The following is a 22,873-nucleotide window of genomic DNA, read 5'->3' on the forward strand; positions in this document are numbered from 1 at the left end:
GTGGGGAGAATAAGAATTTATGGATGCATTGGGGGTACAATATGAATAATTAATGTGGGGAGCAATAGGATTTATGTGGGGAGCAACATGATTTTTGTGGGAGCAATGTGATTGTTTTTTTCTGTGTACGCCAATGGATGTGTGGATTTTTGTTTTACTGTGAGGGCCTATGTGTGTGTTTTGTTTTTTTCTGTAGGGAACTGATGGTGTGCCTTGGCAATTTTAAAATATTGTTCGGTGTGCCGTGAGTAAAAAAAAGGTTGAAAATCACTGCCATAGAAGATACATGGGTTCAGTTTTTTAAGACAATCAATTCCTTCTACATGACCACCCAAAGTGAACCCTATGTGGGAACGCCTCCTTGCCACCCAGTTACATATATTTAGCCATCAGTAAGATGTCACTGAGATGCGTACGGCGCTGACCCTCCCATAGGTGTTGGCGCTTGGCTCCGGCGCTGTTGCTACAAACTGCAAGACCCATTCCCAGAACATACACTGAATCAGGACCCCCATCTCTACAGAAGAAGCCAGAGAGCAAATACACCAGTGCCAACTGATCTACAGTATATAAGGTGTCTGAGATTTTTATATAAACAAAACGCATTTAAAACCGTAGATATCACATGCAACGCATATATACCGCTCAAATGTCCATTCAGCGGACCAAAAATCCCCCTGATCCTGTGTTTTGGCTCCTAAATGTGTAGCTACAATTTTGCATACCCTCCAACATTTTACCACGCCCCTTTTCCTATACTTTCAATGGAAGTCTGGAGAGCCAAAAATCGGTACAGGCCATAAAAAAAAGGTACTGTACCTGCCAAAAAGGTACAGTTGGAGGGTATGCAATTTTTCCTTCTTCATATATAATGCTGGTATCAACATATATGCGACAAATGGCACTAAATGACACACTTATAATGGGTGGCACGGAGAGCCACCATGGCACTCCTTCAGTATGTGCCGGACTCTGCAAAGGACATAGGGGGTCATTACGAGTTGATCGTAGCTGTGCTAAATTTAGCAGAGCTACGAGCATTCATACTGACATGCGGGGGGACGCCCAGCACAGGGCTAGTCCGCCCCGCATGTCAGTGCCGCCCCTGCCCCCCCGCAGAAGTGCAAAGGCATCGCACAGCAGCGATGCCTTTGCACTTCAAGAGTAGCTCCCGACCAGCGCAGCTTTAGCGTGCTGGCCAGGAGCTGCTCATCGCTTCCCGGCCCGCAGCGGCTGCGTGTAACGTCACGCAGCCGCTGCAGTCCGCCCCCCTCAACGGTCCGGCCACGCCTGCGTTGGCTGGACCACGCCCCCTAAACGATGGCTTAACGCAGCCGCCGTTTAGCCCCCTCCCGCCCAGCGACCGCCTCTGCCTCAGAGGCGATCGCTAGGCAACAACGGATGGCATGCGCAGTTCTGACCCGATCGCTGCACTGCGAGAAACTGCAGCGAGCGATCGGGTCGGAATGACCCCCATAAAGAGATTTTCCTAAACAAATTTGCTAAGTAGCAATGTGGTGCAAAGCTATTTAAAAATAAATAAATTGTAATATTTTAATTAAAAAGGAAATACACGTAGTAATAATAATAATAATAATAATAATAATAATAATAATAATAAGATAATTGCAGCCTTTGCTACAGAAACTATCATGTCAATGTAAACATCTGTAGGTGGCTTTGCCCACATGTGCACAGAACATATTGTGTTAAACAAAAAGTAAATTCTCCTAATTCTCCACCAGGGGGCGCGGCGGAGGATCCATGAATAAGCAACTAAGCATGAGACAGCTCCAGTTCTAGGACAAACCATTTCAATCTGCAGGGGAGGAAATTAGCTTCCTGCATGTTAAACTTGCTATCCATCAACTTAAGTTAGAATAAATGTAACTATTTCTTTGATTATTTAATTTTGTATGTATTTTACTGTCTAGATTGTATTATAATTATATGACATGACATGCATCGTTCCCTATGCTGTGGAATAGAACATTCTGCAAGTTACTACACTTACTTGCCCCTGTGCAGTAACAAAACAGGCTGCAGCTGGCTGGCTGGGGAGAATACATAGGACAGTATGGAGGGTAAGATTACATGTGCTGTAACTGCTGACTGTGACATGTCTGGTGCTTTTTGGTAAAAGCAATAGAAAAATGAATGGGAATGACTGGTGCTTGCATTGGGGTGGATTGCTGTGTAAATGCATGTGAGCAAGTTATTATTGCATGTTGTTTATGTGTAATGCAATGTGCTGACACTTCATTGGTGATATAAGGTAGTGGGAGACTATTATATTGCACTATTGCAGCAGCAAAACAATCTATATTATAGACTACAAATGTATACTACAGCATATCCCACTACGTCTGTCTGGGCTTTGAGTGGAAGTAATGCAGAGGCAACTAGTGCCAATAATTCATCAACGTTTCAGTTTTAGTTTGAAAAACTTTCGTCAGTTTTTCAAAATAAAACTGAATCGTTGATGAATTATTGGCACTAGTTGCCTCTGCATTATTACTTCCACTCAAAGCCCTGAGAGTGGCGCCGTATTTCTCCAGCTCTATATTCCGCTTTTAGTGGTAAGGAGGGCACCCAGGCAATTACCTATCTCAGAACGGAGTGCCGGCCATTACAAAACTATATATATATATATATATATATATATATATATATATATATATATATATAATATTATACAGATGGTGCGGCACTCCAAGGATTTTCACACCGACAGCAATTAAATAACAACGTTTCAATGCCCTTTATTAAGATGGCATTTTCATCAGGTAGTGACTACCTGATGAAAATGCCATCTTAATAAAGGGCATTGAAACTAGAGATGAGCGCCGGAAATTTTTCGGGTTTTGTGTTTTGGTTTTGGGTTCGGTTCCGCGGCCGTGTTTTGGGTTCGACCGCGTTTTGGCAAAACCTCACCGAATTTTTTTTGTCGGATTCGGGTGTGTTTTGGATTCGGGTGTTTTTTTCAAAAAACCCTAAAAAACAGCTTAAATCATAGAATTTGGGGGTCATTTTGATCCCAAAGTATTATTAACCTCAAAAACCATAATTTACACTCATTTTCAGTCTATTCTGAATACCTCACACCTCACAATATTATTTTTAGTCCTAAAATTTGCACCGAGGTCGCTGTGTGAGTAAGATAAGCGACCCTAGTGGCCGACACAAACACCGGGCCCATCTAGGAGTGGCACTGCAGTGTCACGCAGGATGTCCCTTCCAAAAAACCCTCCCCAAACAGCACATGACGCAAAGAAAAAAAGAGGCGCAATGAGGTAGCTGTGTGAGTAAGATAAGCGACCCTAGTGGCCGACACAAACACCGGGCCCATCTAGGAGTGGCACTGCAGTGTCACGCAGGATGTCCCTTCCAAAAAACCCTCCCCAAACAGCACATGACGCAAAGAAAAAAAGAGGCGCAATGAGGTAGCTGACTGTGTGAGTAAGATAAGCGACCCTAGTGGCCGACACAAACACCGGGCCCATCTAGGAGTGGCACTGCAGTGTCACGCAGGATGGCCCTTCCAAAAAACCCTCCCCAAACAGCACATGACGCAAAGAAAAAAAGAGGCGCAATGAGGTAGCTGACTGTGTGAGTAAGATAAGCGACCCTAGTGGCCGACACAAACACCGGGCCCATCTAGGAGTGGCACTGCAGTGTCACGCAGGATGGCCCTTCCAAAAAACCCTCCCCAAACAGCACATGACGCAAAGAAAAAAAGAGGCGCAATGAGGTAGCTGACTGTGTGAGTAAGATAAGCGACCCTAGTGGCCGACACAAACACCGGGCCCATCTAGGAGTGGCACTGCAGTGTCACGCAGGATGGCCCTTCCAAAAAACCCTCCCCAAACAGCACATGACGCAAAGAAAAATAAAAGAAAAAAGAGGTGCAAGATGGAATTGTCCTTGGGCCCTCCCACCCACCCTTATGTTGTATAAACAGGACATGCACACTTTAACCAACCCATCATTTCAGTGACAGGGTCTGCCACACGACTGTGACTGATATGACGGGTTGGTTTGGACCCCCCCCAAAAAAGAAGCAATTAATCTCTCCTTGCACAAACTGGCTCTACAGAGGCAAGATGTCCACCTCATCATCATCCTCCGATATATCACCGTGTACATCCCCCTCCTCACAGATTATCAATTCGTCCCCACTGGAATCCACCATCTCAGCTCCCTGTGTACTTTGTGGAGGCAATTGCTGCTGGTCAATGTCTCCGCGGAGGAATTGATTATAATTCATTTTAATGAACATCATCTTCTCCACATTTTCTGGATGTAACCTCGTACGCCGATTGCTGACAAGGTGAGCGGCGGCACTAAACACTCTTTCGGAGTACACACTTGTGGGAGGGCAACTTAGGTGTAAATAAAGCCAGTTTGTGCAAGGGCCTCCAAATTGCCTCTTTTTCCTGCCAGTATAAGTACGGACTGTGTGACGTGCCTACTTGGATGCGGTCACTCATATAATCCTCCACCATTCTTTCAATGTTGAGAGAATCATATGCAGTGACAGTAGACGACATGTCCGTAATCGTTGTCAGGTCCTTCAGTCCGGACCAGATGTCAGCATCAGCAGTCGCTCCAGACTGCCCTGCATCACCGCCAGCGGGTGGGCTCGGAATTCTGAGCCTTTTCCTCGCACCCCCAGTTGCGGGAGAATGTGAAGGAGGAGATGTTGACAGGTCGCGTTCCGCTTGACTTGACAATTTTCTCACCAGCAGGTCTTTCAACCCCAGCAGACTTGTGTCTGCCGGAAAGAGAGATCCAAGGTAGGTTTTAAATCTAGGATCGAGCACGGTGGCCAAAATGTAGTGCTCTGATTTCAACAGATTGACCACCCGTGAATCCTTGTTAAGCGAATTAAGGGCTCCATCCACAAGTCCCACATGCCTAGCGGAATCGCTCCGTGTTAGCTCCTCCTTCAATGTCTCCAGCTTCTTCTGCAAAAGCCTGATGAGGGGAATGACCTGACTCAGGCTGGCAGTGTCTGAACTGACTTCACGTGTGGCAAGTTCAAAGGGCATCAGAACCTTGCACAACGTTGAAATCATTCTCCACTGCACTTGAGACAGGTGCATTCCACCTCCTATATCGTGCTCAATTGTATAGGCTTGAATGGCCTTTTGCTGCTCCTCCAACCTCTGAAGCATATAGAGGGTTGAATTCCACCTCGTTACCACTTCTTGCTTCAGATGATGGCAGGGCAGGTTCAGTAGTTTTTGGTGGTGCTCCAGTCTTCTGTACGTGGTGCCTGTACGCCGAAAGTGTCCCGCAATTCTTCTGGCCACCGACAGCATCTCTTGCACGCCCCTGTCGTTTTTTAAAAAATTCTGCACCACCAAATTCAAGGTATGTGCAAAACATGGGACGTGCTGGAATTTGCCCATATTTAATGCACACACAATATTGCTGGCGTTGTCCGATGCCACAAATCCACAGGAGAGTCCAATTGGGGTAAGCCATTCTGCGATGATCTTCCTCAGTTGCCGTAAGAGGTTTTTAGCTGTGTGCGTATTCTGGAAAGCGGTGATACAAAGCGTAGCCTGCCTAGGAAAGAGTTGGCGTTTGCGAGATGCTGCTACTGGTGCCGCCGCTGCTGTTCTTGCGGCGGGAGTCCATACATCTACCCAGTGGGCTGTCACAGTCATATAGTCCTGACCCTGCCCTGCTCCACTTGTCCACATGTCCGTGGTTAAGTGGACATTGGGTACAACTGCATTTTTTAGGACACTGGTGAGTCTTTTTCTGACGTCCGTGTACATTCTCGGTATCGCCTGCCTACAGAAGTGGAACCTAGATGGTATTTGGTAACGGGGGCACACTGCCTCAATAAATTGTCTAGTTCCCTGTGAACTAACGGCGGATACCGGACGCACGTCTAACACCAACATAGTTGTCAAGGCCTCAGTTATCCGCTTTGCAGCAGGATGACTGCTGTGATATTTCATCTTCCTCGCAAAGGACTGTTGGACAGTCAATTGCTTACTGGAAGTAGTACAAGTGGGCTTACGACTTCCCCTCTGGGATGACCATCGACTCCCAGCAGCAACAACAGCAGCGCCAGCAGCAGTAGGCGTTACACGCAAGGATGCATCGGAGGAATCCCAGGCAGGAGAGGACTCGTCAGAATTGCCAGTGACATGGCCTGCAGGACTATTGGCATTCCTGGGGAAGGAGGAAATTGACACTGAGGGAGTTGGTGGGGTGGTTTGCGTGAGCTTGGTTACAAGAGGAAGGGATTTACTGGTCAGTGGACTGCTTCCGCTGTCGCCCAAAGTTTTTGAACTTGTCACTGACTTATTATGAATGCGCTGCAGGTGACGTATAAGGGAGGATGTTCCGAGGTGGTTAACGTCCTTACCCCTACTTATTACAGCTTGACAAAGGGAACACACGGCTTGACAAATGTTGTCCGCATTTCTGGTGAAATACTTCCACACCGAAGAGCTGATTTTTTTGGTATTTTCACCAGGCATGTCAACGGCCATATTCCTCCCACGGACAACAGGTGTCTCCCCGGGTGCCTGACTTAAACAAACCACCTCACCATCAGAATCCTCCTGGTCAATTTCCTCCCCAGCGCCAGCAACACCCATATCCTCCTCATCCTGGTGTACTTCAACACTGACATCTTCAATCTGACTATCAGGAACTGGACTGCGGGTGCTCCTTCCAGCACTTGCAGGGGGCGTGCAAATGGTGGAAGGCGCATGCTCTTCACGTCCAGTGTTGGGAAGGTCAGGCATCGCAACCGACACAATTGGACTCTCCTTGTGGATTTGGGATTTCGAAGAACGCACAGTTCTTTGCGGTGCTTTTGCCAGCTTGAGTCTTTTCAGTTTTCTAGCGAGAGGCTGGGTGCTTCCATCCTCATGTGAAGCTGAACCACTAGCCATGAACATAGGCCAGGGCCTCAGCCGTTCCTTACCACTCCGTGTGGTAAATGGCATATTGGCAAGTTTACGCTTCTCCGACGACAATTTTATTTTAGGTTTTGGAGTCCTTTTTTTACTGATATTTGGTGTTTTGGATTTGACATGCTCTGTACTATGACATTGGGCATCGGCCTTGGCAGACGACGTTGCTGGCATTTCATCGTCTCGGCCATGACTAGTGGCAGCAGCTTCAGCACGAGGTGGAAGTGGATCTTGATCTTTCCCTAATTTTGGAACCTCAACATTTTTGTTCTCCATATTTTAATAGGCACAACTAAAAGGCACCTCAGGTAAACAATGGAGATGGATGGATACTAGTATACAATTATGGATGGACTGCCGAGTGCCGACACAGAGGTAGCTACAGCCGTGGACTATTGTACTGTACTGTGTCTGCTGCTAATATAGACTGGATGATAATGAGATGTAGTATGTATGTATAAAGAAGAAAGAAAAAAAAACCACGGGTAGGTGGTATACAATTATGGATGGACTGCCGAGTGCCGACACAGAGGTAGCTACAGCCGTGGACTACCGTACTGTGTCTGCTGCTAATATAGACTGGTTGATAATGAGATGTAGTATGTATAAAGAAGAAAGAAAAAAAAAACCACGGGTAGGTGGTATACAATTATGGACGGACTGCCGAGTGCCGACACAGAGGTAGCTACAGCCGTGGACTACCGTACTGTACTGTTTCTGCTGCTAATATAGACTGGATGATAATGAGATGTAGTATGTATAAAGAAGAAAGAAAAAAAAACCACGGGTAGGTGGTATACAATTATGGATGGACTGCCGAGTGCCGACACAGAGGTAGCTACAGCCGTGGACTACCGTACTGTGTCTGCTGCTAATATAGACTGGTTGATAATGAGATGTAGTATGTATAAAGAAGAAAGAAAAAAAACCACGGGTAGGTGGTATACAATTATGGACGGACTGCCGAGTGCCGACACAGAGGTAGCTACAGCCGTGGACTACCGTACTGTGTCTGCTGCTAATATAGACTGGTTGATAATGAGATGTAGTATGTATAAAGAAGAAAGAAAAAAAAAACCACGGGTAGGTGGTATACAATTATGGATGGACTGCCGAGTGCCGACACAGAGGTAGCTACAGCCGTGGACTACTGTACTGTGTCTGCTGCTAATATAGACTGGTTGATAAAGAGATGTAGTATGTATGTATAAAGAAGAAAGAAAAAAAAACCACGGGTAGGTGGTATACAATTATGGACGGACTGCCGAGTGCCGACACAGAGGTAGCTACAGCCGTGGACTACCGTACTGTACTGTGTCTGCTGCTAATATAGACTGGTTGATAAAGAGATGTAGTATGTATGTATAAAGAAGAAAGAAAAAAAAACCACGGGTAGGTGGTATACAATTATGGACGGACTGCCGAGTGCCGACACAGAGGTAGCTACAGCCGTGGACTACCGTACTGTACTGTGTCTGCTGCTAAAATAGACTGGTTGATAAAGAGATGTAGTATGTATGTATAAAGAAGAAAGAAAAAAAAACCACGGGTAGGTGGTATACAATTATGGATGGACTGCCGAGTGCCGACACAGAGGTAGCTACAGCCGTGGACTACTGTACTGTGTCTGCTGCTAATATAGACTGGTTGATAAAGAGATGTAGTATGTATGTATAAAGAAGAAAGAAAAAAAAACCACGGGTAGGTGGTATACAATTATGGACGGACTGCCGAGTGCCGACACAGAGGTAGCTACAGCCGTGGACTACCGTACTGTACTGTGTCTGCTGCTAATATAGACTGGTTGATAAAGAGATGTAGTATGTATGTATAAAGAAGAAAGAAAAAAAAACCACGGGTAGGTGGTATACAATTATGGATGGACTGCCGAGTGCCGACACAGAGGTAGCTACAGCCGTGGACTACTGTACTGTGTCTGCTGCTAATATAGACTGGTTGATAAAGAGATGTAGTATGTATGTATAAAGAAGAAAGAAAAAAAAACCACGGGTAGGTGGTATACAATTATGGACGGACTGCCGAGTGCCGACACAGAGGTAGCTACAGCCGTGGACTACCGTACTGTACTGTGTCTGCTGCTAATATAGACTGGTTGATAAAGAGATGTAGTATGTATGTATAAAGAAGAATGAAAAAAAAACCACGGGTAGGTGGTATACAATTATGGATGGACTGCCGAGTGCCGACACAGAGGTAGCTACAGCCGTGAACTACCGTACTGTGTCTGCTGCGACTGGATGATAAATAATGATATAAAAAATATATATATATCACTACTGCAGCCGGACAGGTATATATTATATAATGACGGACCTGCTGGACACTGTCTGTCAGCAGAATGAGTTTTTTATAGAATAAAAAAAAAAAACACCACACAAGTCACACGACGAGTGTTTAACTTTTTCAGGCAATCACAATATAGTATACTATACTGGTGGTCAGTGTGGTCAGGTCACTGGTCAGTCACACTGGCAGTGGCACTCCTGCAGCAAAAGTGTGCACTGTTTAATTTTAATAATATGTACTCCTGGCTCCTGCTATAACCTATAACTGGCACTGCTCCCCAGTCTCCCCCACAATTATAAGCTGTGTGAGCACAGTCAGATATATACATAGATGATGCAGCACACTGGGCTGAGCAGTGCACACAGATATGGTATGTGACTGAGTCACTGTGTATCGTTTTTTTCAGGCAGAGAACGGATTATATTAAATAAAACTGCACTGTCTGGTGGTCACTGTGGTCAGTCACTACTAAACTCTGCACTCTCTACAGTACTCCTAAGCTCCAGTAAATCAAGTGTCTCTGTCTCAAATCAATCTCACTCTCTCTCTTCTAATCTAAATGGAGAGGACGCCAGCCACGTCCTCTCCCTATCAATCTCAATGCACGTGTGAAAATGGCGGCGACGCGCGGCTCCTTATATAGAATCCGAGTCTCGCGAGAATCCGACAGCGTCATGATGACGTTCGGGCGCGCTCGGGTTAACCGAGCAAGGCGGGAAGATCCGAGTCGCTCGGACCCGTGAAAAAAAACATGAAGTTCGGGCGGGTTCGGATTCCGAGGAACCGAACCCGCTCATCTCTAAGAAACGTTATTTAATTGCTGTCGGTGTGAAAATCCTTGGAGTGCCGCACCATCTGTATGCTATCTATTCCTTCTCTGTGAGGGCACCCAGGACATTATCTAACTATGTGGCTGTGCCGGACCACCACCTCTGTGTGTATATATATATATATATATATATATATATATATATATATATATATATAATATTTTCTAACTTCCGAAGTGCCGCCACAACATACAAGCAAGGTGTTTAGCGTGTTGGCTCTATTGTTAAGGGGTCGCTTACACATAGGCAAAACGATGATGAATGTGTTGGCTAAACAGTGGTTGATTTTGGCATACAGTAATATGTTTCTTAGGTACAATGGGAAACAACAGTGATACAACAAAACTGGGTAATAACAGACAGTCATAGAGGTAGGAAGGCCCTGCTCGCAAGCTTACACTCTATAGCAGGCTTTTTCAACCAGTGTGCCGTGGCACACTAGTGTGCGACCAATTGCAAGGTGTGCCGCGGAGCCAGAGCAGCTTCCTGCATCTTCAGAGTGAACTGTTGGCCCGGGCTCTTCTTAGAGGATCAATCGTGCTCTGGCCTTGACAACGGTGTGATATCATAGGTCACGGCCGCCGCGTCTCACCAGCCAGCCCACCTGCCTGCATACACATCTTCCAGTTCCCGCCTGCATACACAGCTTTCCTTGCCAACCCACATCCACACCTGCCCGACCGCCCGCTGCTCAGTATTCGCAGAACTCCACTATGAACAACCCCCGCCACTGAGGGACAGGGAGGAGCACAGCTGATAATAATATTTGTTATTTTATTTCTCCTGTGGGGAACAATAGGATTTCAATAGGATTTATGTGGGGAGAATAAGGATTTATGGATGTATTGGGGGAACAATGTGAATAATTCATGTGTGGAGCAATAGGATTTATGTGGGGAGAAATGTGATTGATTTATGTGTGGAGCAATAGGATTTATGTGGGGAGCAATGTGATTGTTTTTTTCTGTGTAGGCCAATGTATGTGTGGACTTTTGTTTTACTGTGAGGGCCAATGTGTGTGTTTTGTTTTTTTTCTGTGGGGAACTGATGGTGTGCCTTGGCAATTTTAAAATATTGTTCGGTGAGCCGCGAATAAAAAAAGGTTTAAAATCACTGCTCTATAGGATGACATTCATTCATCAGTTATAGCGGCACATATGTGCCAGGCACAAGGGTTACAGGACCATACTGGTGCCAGTGGTAAGCCGTTCAGTCAATGTTAGTTCTAAAACCAAGTTGGAGAAGGGACCTCTGACATCACCAGGGGGAGGAGCCATGGCTGAACAGGGTACCCAAAATGTACGCTCGCCACGCTTCGGGCACAGTGGCTCGCTTCGCTCGCCACCAGGTTACTAAAGGGAGTTGTTGGTGGCGTGGAAAGCAGAAGAACTATCCCGCTGGCCTAGCTCCTCCCCCTCGTGTTGTGGCTCATCCCCCTGACGTCAAAGGTCCTTTAGCTCACTTGATTCTAGCATCTACCATTCAGTCAGTGCCGAGTAGGGTGTGGCAGAGGATCATGTGAGTTGTAGTTCATTACAGAAGGGTGCTTTGTGTTACAGGGAAAATGTTGGCTGCGTATTTTGATGCTCCAGGAGGGCCAGAAAATCTGTACATTAAAGACGTTACCAGACCGATCCCAAAGGAAGGAGAGGTTCTTGTACAGGTCCACGCCAGCGCCCTGAACCGGGCGGATTTACTACAGGTATGTCACAGTTTGAGGATTTCCCCATACAAACCTTGGCAGTAGAATTTTAGTGCATTTTTACAACATGACTTTTGAGTGCATCTGTGACACACACGGTGGCGGAGCCATTTTGTGAACTGAGGGGTCTATGTATTAAGCCTTGGATGGAGATAAAGTGGACGGAGATAAAGTAGCAGCCAATCAGCTCCTAACTGTCACTTTTCAAACACAGCCTGTGACATAGCAGTTAGGAGCTGATTGTCTTTTACTTTGGGGTATACTTACCTACTCTCCCGGAAGCTGCGGGAGGCTCCCGTTTTTTGGGGTAGCCCCCCGCACCCCCGGAAGAGTGGGCAGGTCTCCCGCATCCTGCTCGCACCCTAGTGATGCGAGCAGGATGGAGAGATTACCTCCCGCATTCGCGGGTCCGTCAGGTGGAGAAGGGGTTAAAATGACGCAAATCGCGTCGTTTTAGCCCCGCCCCCTTCCCGCGGACCCGCGAATCGCGGCATTTCCCGATGCAGGGGGCGGGGCTTAGTGATGTCACAGTCCGCCCCCGCCCCCTGAAGACACCTGCAGCGTCTCCTCTCCGGGCTTCTCCCGGAGAGGAGACTTACAATGTAGGTAAGTATGCTTTGGGGTCTATTTATTAAGCCTATTTAATAGACCCCTTTATCACTGTGCACTATATCTCCATCCAGGGCTTAGTAAATAGACCCTGAATCTAGTACCCACCCTCCAAGGGCCCGGTGTGGAATCCTCTTCTGAGTGGGAGATGGTCTGGTACATACTCAAACCCTTCCCCCTCTGTATTGTCCTTGGATCCTTGTGAATGTATAAACTGTATTACCTGAAAAGGTTACATCCAGAAATCTATTGTGCCCACTTTGGGTTTCTGTCAGGTACAAGGTACACTAACCCTATACATTTGTTTATGTGTAACTGTGTATTTCTCTAAGCATTATGGGATGGTATGTAGTCATTATGTTGACATTCAGAATGTTGACATCACAGGGCTAGGGATAGTCTACAATTAGGGTAGGGTTAGGGCGCTAACAGTAGAAAAAGATTATGTCAACATTATGAACATGGCAACTATTTTAACATTGTTTATGTTGATATAACGTCCACGTTGACATTCAGACCATGCCTGTTTTCCCTCTTATGTCGACACTGATACCATGTCAGCATTCTGGTGTCTACATTCTGACTGTCTCCATTTTGTACCACGGGATGAGTGCATAACTTTTTTTTTTTTTATGGAACTTTATCTAATCTCTATGGCGGTGTTTCTCAAACTCCGTCCTCTTGGAAACCTAACAGTCCATGTTTTCAAGGTATCCTCAGGAATAACATTGACACCTGTATATCTGTTGTGTTCATTAACACACCTGTACTCTGACTAGATGATCTGGAAACCTGTACTGTTAGGGTTCCATGATTACCAGGTGCTCCATGGTGACATTTGTTAGATGCTCGCAGAGATAAGCATTCATGAGAGGTGCCATTAACTGCCTTCTCTTTCCCATAGTCCCTTCTCCCCAAACTCTGTGCACTCGAGGCGCCAGATGTAATGAAGTCCGAGTTGGCTGGAGGTGCGGGTTCCCGGCTGAACTTGCACGTGTTTTTTTTTAAAGCGGCAATCGTTTACAAGGCGTGGTTTTGCCTTGTACATGATTGCCACTTTAAAAAATAGTCCAAGTTCGGCCGGGAACCCGCACCTCCAGCCAACTTGGACTTCCTTACATCCGGCCCCATGTGTGATAATCTAATCACACTACAATAATTTGGGCCTAGTGACAAGGGCTATGCATGACTCATTGTGTCAAAGAGTGACATTATATGTGAGAGGTCTGATGATAGGCCCAGAAGCATGCGGAGAGCTGGCAGATACATTCCCTGAGTTCCCTCATAGAGGGATGACATAAGGTGGGACTGTTTCCAGTCAACTGTATCTGATCAAGTATCCCCCATTGCTTAGCAATCCCTGCTTTTGTCAGTAATGTATGAGGCCTGAATGAATACAGTCCTGACTTTTCACACTGCATTGATCTTGCAGAGAAGGGGTATGTATGCCCTACCTCCTGGCGCCTGTCAGATTTTAGGCCTGGAAGCAGCCGGCAAAGTGGTGGCACTTGGCCCTGGCACTGATGAACGCTGGAAGATTGGAGATCGAGTGATGGCTCTCCTCTCTGGAGGGGGCAACGCACAATATGTGGCAGTGCCATCTTACCAGCTCATGCCAATTCCCTCTGGCATGAGTGACACTGACGCTGCTGCCATCCCTGAGGCTTGGCTCACCGCCTTCCAGCTGTTGCACTTTGTAGGTGAGTTTAATGCCACACAACGGCCATATGCACTTACACTATAGCCCATAGTAACTAATCAGAAATTTGCTTTCATTATTTGACTTTTACTTGATGAATGTAGGGCCCCATTCAGACCTGATCTCTGTTGTGCAAAATCGCAAAGGCTGCTGATTATCGATTGACTGCGCATGCGTACGGATCGTAATGTGCAGCTGATTGTCAGGAAGCCGGCGTTTGGAGTTGGTAACTGCCCATTTTCTGGGAGTGTCAGGAAAAACGTTTTCAGGGAGGGTGGGTGACGTCAGCTCCGGCCCCCGATCTGCCTGTTTGTATCGCACTGTAAGAGTACGTCCTGGGCTACGCAGAGACTGGAAAAATCATTAGCTGGTGAGTGAGTTGCAAACGTATTTGCAGGTGACCGGCGTTCGCAGAGATTTTTGCAAGGTGTACGCAGACTTGCACGGGGCGGGTTTTCACTCTGTCTGGGCGGCGACTATCTGATCGCAGACCTCTGCAAATTCATAAAGGAGCATTTAGGTCTGAATTACCCCCTTAATCTGATGATTGGTTGCTACTGGAGATTTAGCACATTACATAGTTTTTAGTTATTTTTCTGTTTAGCTGCTACACAAAAGCTACAACCTGCTGTAAGTAAGAAGGGGTTATGAAATATTATATTGGTATTACTAGAATAACTTTTACAATAACACTTTCATTCTACTGAAAGTGCCTCAGCTTCTGAAATGCAGGCAGCCATTTTGATTGCCAAACCAATATTCACTAGGAAGTTGTGCGATGTTACTAAGGCACAAACACTGGCGCACAAACCCCATGCCACAATTATGGCAGCGCTTCTTAGTGAATTGATAGGTTTGTTCAGTCCCAAAAAATGTCGCTGACTCGCATCATAGATACCAACATTTAATGAGAAGATATTAGGATATAATGAAGTCCGAGTACGGAGGCTGTGTGGGATGCTGGCTGAACTCTGACTTTTTTTAAAGGGGCAAACATGTACGAGGCATGCCTTGTGCATGATTGCCCCTTTAAAAAAAACGTTGAGTTGGATCGGCATCCCACACGGCCATCAAACTGGAATTTCAGTACATCCCTGCCTTTATGTTAAATATTACTATCTTTATTGTGTAAATGAAAACTTAGTAAACCTGCTGGAGGAGGCAACTGGACAGCACGTAACCTGCTATGTTGTTTTTTGCTAAAAGGAAAAGTACAAAAGGGAGAAACAGTACTGATACACGCTGGAGCAAGCGGAGTGGGCACTGCCGCCATCCAGCTGTGCCGCTTGGCAGGAGCCATTCCTATGGTAACAGCCGGTTCTGCAGACAAACTACAGCTCGCCAAGAAGCTTGGAGCTGCGGCTGGCTTCAATTACAAAGAGGAAGATTTCGGCAAGAGGTGCTTGGAGGCCTCCAACAGTAAGATTCACTATCGCACTTTTATTTTTTGTGGTAAAATCTAATTACAGATGATTTGTATCCACAGTGGAGCTGTTCCTGTAGACATTTTTCCTCATAATACAATGGATTTTACATAGAAATAAAGAAAAAACAAAACAACCTAGTGTAAACAGCGTCAGTGACCATCAGGACCTTTCAGGCCCGCTGCCAGGTTGCGCCATCACTATTTCATGGGGTGCTCATCATGTGAAAGCTTATTTCTGAGGGGGGAGCAGGGGTGTAACCAATCAGCTTCTGTCATTTTTCAAACGCAGCCTGTAACATAGAAGTTAGGAGCTGATTGGCTGGTACTTTATCTCTCTCCACTTTTGCTTTCTTCAAGGTTTGATGCATCTATCCCCCTTGCATTTACTGATGTGTTCTATACCAGCTTCTATCTTGTAAGTGCTCCTCTGAACATAAGTTAGACATGGCGGGCGAGAAACGGAAGTATTCCACCAAAGAAAGATGTTTTGTAACTGAAAGCTGTTGGTGGTCATTCCGAGTTGATCACTAGCTGCATTTGTTCGCTGTGCAGCAATGAGGCAAAGAAAGGCACTTCTGCGCATGCGTATGCGGCGCTATGCGCACACGCAACGTACTATTACAACGAACAATGTACTTTAACACAAGGTCTAGCGAAGCTTTTCAGTCGCACTGCTGGCCGCAGAGTGATTGACAGGAAGTGGGCGTTTCTGGGTGTCAACTGACCGTTTTCAGGGAGTGTTCGAAAAAACGCAGGCGTGCCAGGAAAAACGCAGGCGTGGCTGGGCGAACGCAGGGCGTGCTTGTGACGTCAAAACAGGAACTGAACAGTCTGCAGTGATTGCAAGCGCTGAGAAGGTTTTGAGATACTCTAAAACTGCACAAAAATACTTGGCCGCCGCTCTGCGATCTTTTCTTTCGCACTTCTGCTAAACTAAAATACACTCCCAGTGGGAGGCGGCATAGCGTTTGCACGGCTGCTAAAAACTGCTAGCGAGCGAACAACTCGGAATGACCACCATTGTCCCACCTATGGAATCAGTGACGCCTGCGGTGTTCTATTTTTTCACCAATGACACTTACGTTTCATTAGTCAAACTTGCACCACAGTGATCAGGGCAAAATCTGACAGGGCTTCTAGGCCACAGCCTGCTTTATATCCCACTCTGTGTACATGGAAGTGAATGGTTCCTGCATTTGGGTAATAATATTGATGCTGTATTGTCCTTGTGCGTGTAACAGTTCCGGCAGGTAGGACACTGCTGCCATAGCAGCTTACAGTGCCGCAACTCCATACCATACAGCGCATGCTCCATCTTCACACTACGTGCATAGGCTGAGTCCATTCCTTCCCTTTCTGGTAATTAGAGGGCACAGGTTACCGTCCCTTCTCAGAATTTCCACCGTGTGTCTTCCAAGCCGTACTATCAATTCTCCCCCACTGTTTGTTTTGGCTGCCGGAACAATTGAGCAAACCTTGTGAGTCAGGTATTTGCCATATTTGTATTTGTATGTGCCCGGGGAGTGCCAGGTCTTTCACACCTATGGAAATACATTGTGTGGGTATCTTAGCAGGCTTTGTTTGAGCATGTGTTTGTGATCCAACTACGGGAGGGAACATGGAGCGGAGAGGAACTGGCCGCATATCAAGATCGCTAATGTGATTATCAGCCTTTTGCAGCCAAGAGTGAACTCTGAAAGCCAGGGCACATACCTTCATGGGCAAACGTCACTCTGTCAATACTGCCCGTCAGGAGATGTCACCATTTATTTTCATTTTTTGGGTGTTTCGATACCATTTATTTTAAAAATATCTTAAATGTCTTAAATTTTACTCAACGTGGGCAATTTTTCTATTATTTCTTTGGGACAGATTGTGCTGTCCTTGTGTCACCATGGTCAAGTAAATAACTTATATTATGGTTTATTTTTAAAGGAAAACTTCACTTTTGGTCAAAGTCACACTGACCCATAAACTGCGGGCGTGATTCAGATGCGGTTGTTGTCAATTGCTGTTGCTATCTTTTGCCGTTCGGAATTGCGAGTATACACTAATATGGGCAGAAGCTAACCTGAGCATAGGGACGCCCACTGCTGGCTGCTGAAACATCGGTGCCATCATCGCATATTGGGTCATCATGCAGAGCCTGCGTGCCTCAGGCTGAGCTGCTCTCCCGGGATTCTAAGGGCTGACCAGTAGCAAACAAGATCTGGTAATTTATGCACGCCCAGAAAACGCAGTTTGAACAGCCATGACACTCCTGCGTTTACTGGACCACTCCCCGTTACCACCCCCCAAACGCTGTCTTTCTGTCACTCACATTGTGACTACTCCCTCCTTGCAACCGTCATCGCAATTTAATCGCTGCGCACATGCACTGTGGCTCAGATGTGCAGTAAGAAAACAATGGGGCAGTTGTATTAACCTGGAGAAGGCATAAGGAAGTGATAAACCAGTGATATGTGCAAGGTGATAAAGGCACCAGCCAATCAGCTCCAATATGTAAATTAACAGTTAGGAGCTGATTGGCTGGTGCCTTTATCACCTTGCACATATCACTGGTCTATCACTTCCTTATGCCTTCTCCAGGTTAATACATCTGCCCCAATGTCTGATTTGCGTACATTGGCCGCATCAGAATGAGGCTCTATGTTCCTTGTACTTAAAGAACAGTAATTCTTACAAAAATGACAACGTGTTACCATGGTAAACATCCAGATTCCACTATTTGATTTTACCATTGTACTGTTTTGTGTTTTTTTTGGTTTTTTTTTTGGAACGGGCAGTTTATTCTCTGTGGTTTAAACTGGTTACCGTATATATATTCCTTGTCTTTTATTTCAGATGTAGGAGCGGATATTATATTAGACTGTGTGGGGGCCACGCACTGGCAGAAGAATCTAGAGTGCCTTAATACTGATGGCCGCTGGGTGGTCTATGGGCTCATGGGTTCTGGTCAGATTAACGGGGACCTGCTGTCGAAGTTACTGTGGAAAAGAGGGAGCATCCTGGGCAGTCTCTTAAGATCACGTCCAAGTAAGGTGAGTGGTCACTTAGACTGTACAAAGTGGGAAGTAGGCCCTTAAAGACCCATCACCAGGACCTCCTAGTTTTTTTTTTTTATTGGCATTATTGTAATAGTGTAGGCCCACATAGCAGTAGAGCTGCGACCAGTAGTGGGCGACGGGACATAAACTGTCTATTTAGTTTGATATAAGGTTACAAGAGGCATCCATCTTGCATGACCTCTGACCTCATTTGAAAAGTGGCAATACCAGCACTGGGCTTTGCCAGCCAGGGCTGGTGTCACTACAGCAGGGTAAACCTGTACCAGTCATACCTGTGCCAGTCAGCAAAAATGTGTGTGCCTTAGAAAAATGCTAGTGCTATTCCCACGCCTAGCATTTTTACATGTTACACTACAAATCCCAGCATGCCGCGACGCAATCGAGTTCCTAACTGTATATCGCCTTTATTAATAATGCAGCAGGATTTTCCCACAGTGATAGGTCAGACCATTTGGGGATCCCCACTGTAATACGTAGAAGTGATACACCACTAGTGGTTGATAGGCTTAAAGTGTATCTTCCGCTATTAATGTAACTTGTTTGTGTGTTGCAGTACAAGGCGGAGCTGGTGAAGGCTTTCACGGAGCAGGCTCTGCCTTACTTTGCCCCCGGGGGTCCCACCCATCTGCAGCCGATAGTGGACAGCGAGTACCCTCTGAACCAGATCGCTGAAGCGCACCAGCGCATGGAGGACAATAAGAACACGGGAAAAATCGTCCTTCAAATCCCGCAGTGATAATGGAAGATGGAGACGGACATTATTATAATGGAATAATTACTAAATGGAGAAATGTCACTGACACCAGTGTGTGGATCTAGAGCAGGGATGGGGAACCTTTGGCCCTCCAGCTGTTGTTGAACTACACATCCCAGCATGCCCTGCAACAGTTTTAGCATGGCCAAATAGCAAAACTGTAGCAAGGCATGCTGGTATGTGTAGTTCAGCAACAGCTTGAGGGCCGAAGGTTCCCCATCCCTGGTCTAGAGCCAAACTCCCTGCGTATGCTCTATACTGGATTCATGACACCAGACTCCAGATAATAGGACACTAACAAAGGATGACTGTGCCTTGGAACGTTTGCCATTACCCATTTACCATAGATCACTGTCCTTGCCAGTTCATTCACACATTACTATTTCATTCTTCCATGCAACGAATAATTGGCTAATATACAATCTGTTTATATTAATTACCATACACATCCAACCAAAGATCTGCAATACCTGATACCTGATATGGGGAGATGTATCACTCCTTCCAAAGAGAAACCGCAGAGGTGTTGACCATGTCGACCAATCAGATTCTAGCTATCACTTTATTAAATGTACAAGAGAAATGTCTGCTAAAATCTGACTGGTTGCTATAGGCAACACCTCACTTTTCCTCTAGAAGTTTTGATAAATCACCGCCGTAGTGTGATAACGGGTAGAGCACCCACATGGGCTGTCAATCACAACACAGCCAAGAAACAAACGGTTAAGTGTTCTCATACTGCAGTCGCTCAGGAGCGACCTGATGGTGGACCCACAGCCAAACGGGCATTACAGGCTTCTATGTCTTACACAAACATTGCGCTGTTTGGGTATTGATAGGACATGTGACGAAGATACTGCCATAAATGTAATTTCTACTATAATGTTGATTCTATTCTACCTTTGATGATGTTTCTGACACAAGTTTATTGTAGACGAGAATATCACTTCTATGAATGTAATCTGTCCTACTTAATTCATTTAAATAGAGGAGACGGGGGATAATTATTCTTACAATAACATTTCCAGTTTAATATTTAAGTAGTGATTCTGTTGACACGTTTGAAATGCTAACAGTAACAATGTCGACGTAGACAGTGCCGACATGAACTTAATGTCATCCTGTTCATTACGTCCACAGTCACAATGCCGGCAGTACATATCACGGTTAGGGTAAGGATTCTCTAAGGGCTCCCACACTGTAAAAATGCGGTATCGACGTGCCGACTGTCCATGTTCAACATTGTGTGTGTCAACATGGCATGTGTTGCCATAAGGTGCACATCAGTATTCTGAATGTCAAGATTACGTATCACACACTAATATTTTTCTTTCTGTGTTATTGTACAAGTCCGGTGTGTTTTTATAAAGAGTGGCCCTGTGTCACTTTGCTACTTGATCCATTTGCAGACGGATTTTGGTATAGACGATCTACAGGAATTAGATAGACGGTCATTTGGTCGACATGCATTAGGTCCACAGGGTCAAAAGGTCAACATGGAAATAGTCGACACAGGGTTTTTTGTGTGTAATTTTCTATGTTTCATGATATGTGACCCCAATTATAGCAAACGTAGACCCACGGGCTCTCTTTGCTCGCCATGCTTTGGGTTACTATTCTTAACCCACGGGCTCTCTTTGCTTGCCATGCTTTGGGTTACTATTCCTAATCGTAGTCCATGTGGATGGTAAATCAAAAGCTGTATGTGACATCATTTAGCTATTACCCATGGCTGCTCACTCCTGATGCATGTAGGCGTACAGACCCACACCGCTAAGGGACACTTATGTTAATAACGAAATGCATGTAGGCGTACAGACCCACACCGCTAAGGGACACTTATGTTAATATCGAAATGCATGTAGGCGTACAGACCCACCGCTAAGGGACACTTATGTTAATGAAGAAAATGTATCACCAGATTTTCCCAAGACTTTTTTTTGCATACAGACATTATGGGGCCGATGCAGCATTGTTGCTAGTGATTGGTTACTATTTGTGGGAACGCTTTCCGCCCCCGTCCTCCCTCTATGCCGATATTATACAGATTTATGTTCATGATTTTTATGCCAACTCGTTATTCATCTATAAATATTTGTGATGTTCTATGAATTAAACATTCCTACTTTATAGTTATTCAAATGTTTTGCTTGAACTATTCCTTTGTTCTGTGAACTCTGCGGATGCCATTACATATTGGGGGTAATTCCAAGTTGATCGCAGCAGGATTTTTGATAGCAATTGGGCAAAATCATGTGCACTGCAGGGGAGGCAGATATAACATGTGCAGAGAGAGTTAGACTTGGGTGTGGTGTGTTCAATCTGCAATCTAATTTGCAGTGTAAAAATAAAGCAGCTAGTATTTACCCTGCACAGAAATAAAATAACCCACCCAAATCTAACTCTCTCTGCACATGTTATATCTGCCCCACCTGCAGTGCACATGGTTTTGTCCAATTGCTATCAAAAATCCTGCTGCGATCAACGTGGAATTACCCCCAGTGTTTGTTTATTAGATATATCATGTAATTACCTCATACACATTTGTATATCACATCATCATACGCTTTCCCTACTTGTTTTTATAGTGTGGATGATGGATTCTCTTCTAAATAACACCTGCATGTTGATCTGCCTAAGCCAGGGATGGGGAACCTTCGGGCCTCCAACTGTTGTTGACCTACATATACCAGTATGCCTTGCTACAGTTTTGCTAGTTGGCCATGCTAAAACTGTTGCAGGGCATGCTGGGATGTGTAGTTCAACAACAGCTGGAGGCCGAAGGTTCCCCTTCCCTGGCCTAAGCGGGCTACAGGGGAGGGGGTGGTGAGGAGCAGAAGAGAGAGGATGTAGTGGACCAGGTGGGTCAGCGGCCTGATCCCCCACTGCCATTAACAGGACATGAAATCGGCATCAGGCCCCTCTCCAGTCTGATACGATTGCATGAGGCATACTCCAAGCCCAGTTAACTGGAAATGTTGAAAAAGGAATGGGGCCATAACCCCTTCACCCCCTCCTAAATGTACAGATAGCGCCCCCCAGCTGGGTGCATAGGGTTAGACCCGTGGACCCCTATTTCTCTAGGCCTGAGAGGTTGCTTCAGACTACTGTGGAAGTGCTGCCAGCTATTGTGGAACTACATTTTCCAGAATTCACCGGCAGTTGCTAACTGGAAGGGCATGGTAGTACTTCCTGAACTACAAGCACCAGCATGCCCTCCAGTCCATGGCTGCTAACAGAACAATTGCTACAAATGCCTATATCTTATGTTCCTATTTTAAAATTGATCTCCAGGGGCACTGCTGGAAACGTGGGTCTGAGCTGGACAGCTTATTACTAGCCGGACATTGGGGAACTACAATTACCAGAAGTATGTGTTTACCGAACGTAGGCCGGTATTGAGTACAGATAGGACATTCCCAGGGATAAGACATGTAGCATTAGGTAATAATCCCAGGCGTGGAAGCTGGAGGGGCTAATACTGACATTATACATTATATTACTCAGCATTAGATTACCCTAGGCATGGAAGCC

At 45.7% G+C, this 22,873-nt stretch overlaps 1 protein-coding gene across 1 annotated transcript; it reads left to right on the plus strand.

The window, feature by feature from the left end:
* The first annotated feature begins 1,977 nt into the window (after nucleotides 1–1,977).
* TP53I3 (tumor protein p53 inducible protein 3) lies at nucleotides 1,978–21,475 on the plus strand. The gene is made up of 6 exons (XM_063915284.1): nucleotides 1,978–2,084; nucleotides 11,641–11,783; nucleotides 13,825–14,092; nucleotides 15,298–15,510; nucleotides 18,362–18,558; nucleotides 19,139–21,475. Exons 1-6 carry the CDS (start codon nucleotides 2,078–2,080, stop codon nucleotides 19,319–19,321), a joined length of 1,011 nt encoding a protein of 336 aa, XP_063771354.1. The 5' UTR covers nucleotides 1,978–2,077; the 3' UTR covers nucleotides 19,322–21,475.
* The last annotated feature ends 1,398 nt before the right edge of the window (nucleotides 21,476–22,873 follow it).

The sequence above is a fragment of the Pseudophryne corroboree genome, chromosome 4, assembly GCF_028390025.1.
Source record: "Pseudophryne corroboree isolate aPseCor3 chromosome 4, aPseCor3.hap2, whole genome shotgun sequence".
NCBI lineage: Eukaryota > Metazoa > Chordata > Amphibia > Anura > Myobatrachidae > Pseudophryne > Pseudophryne corroboree.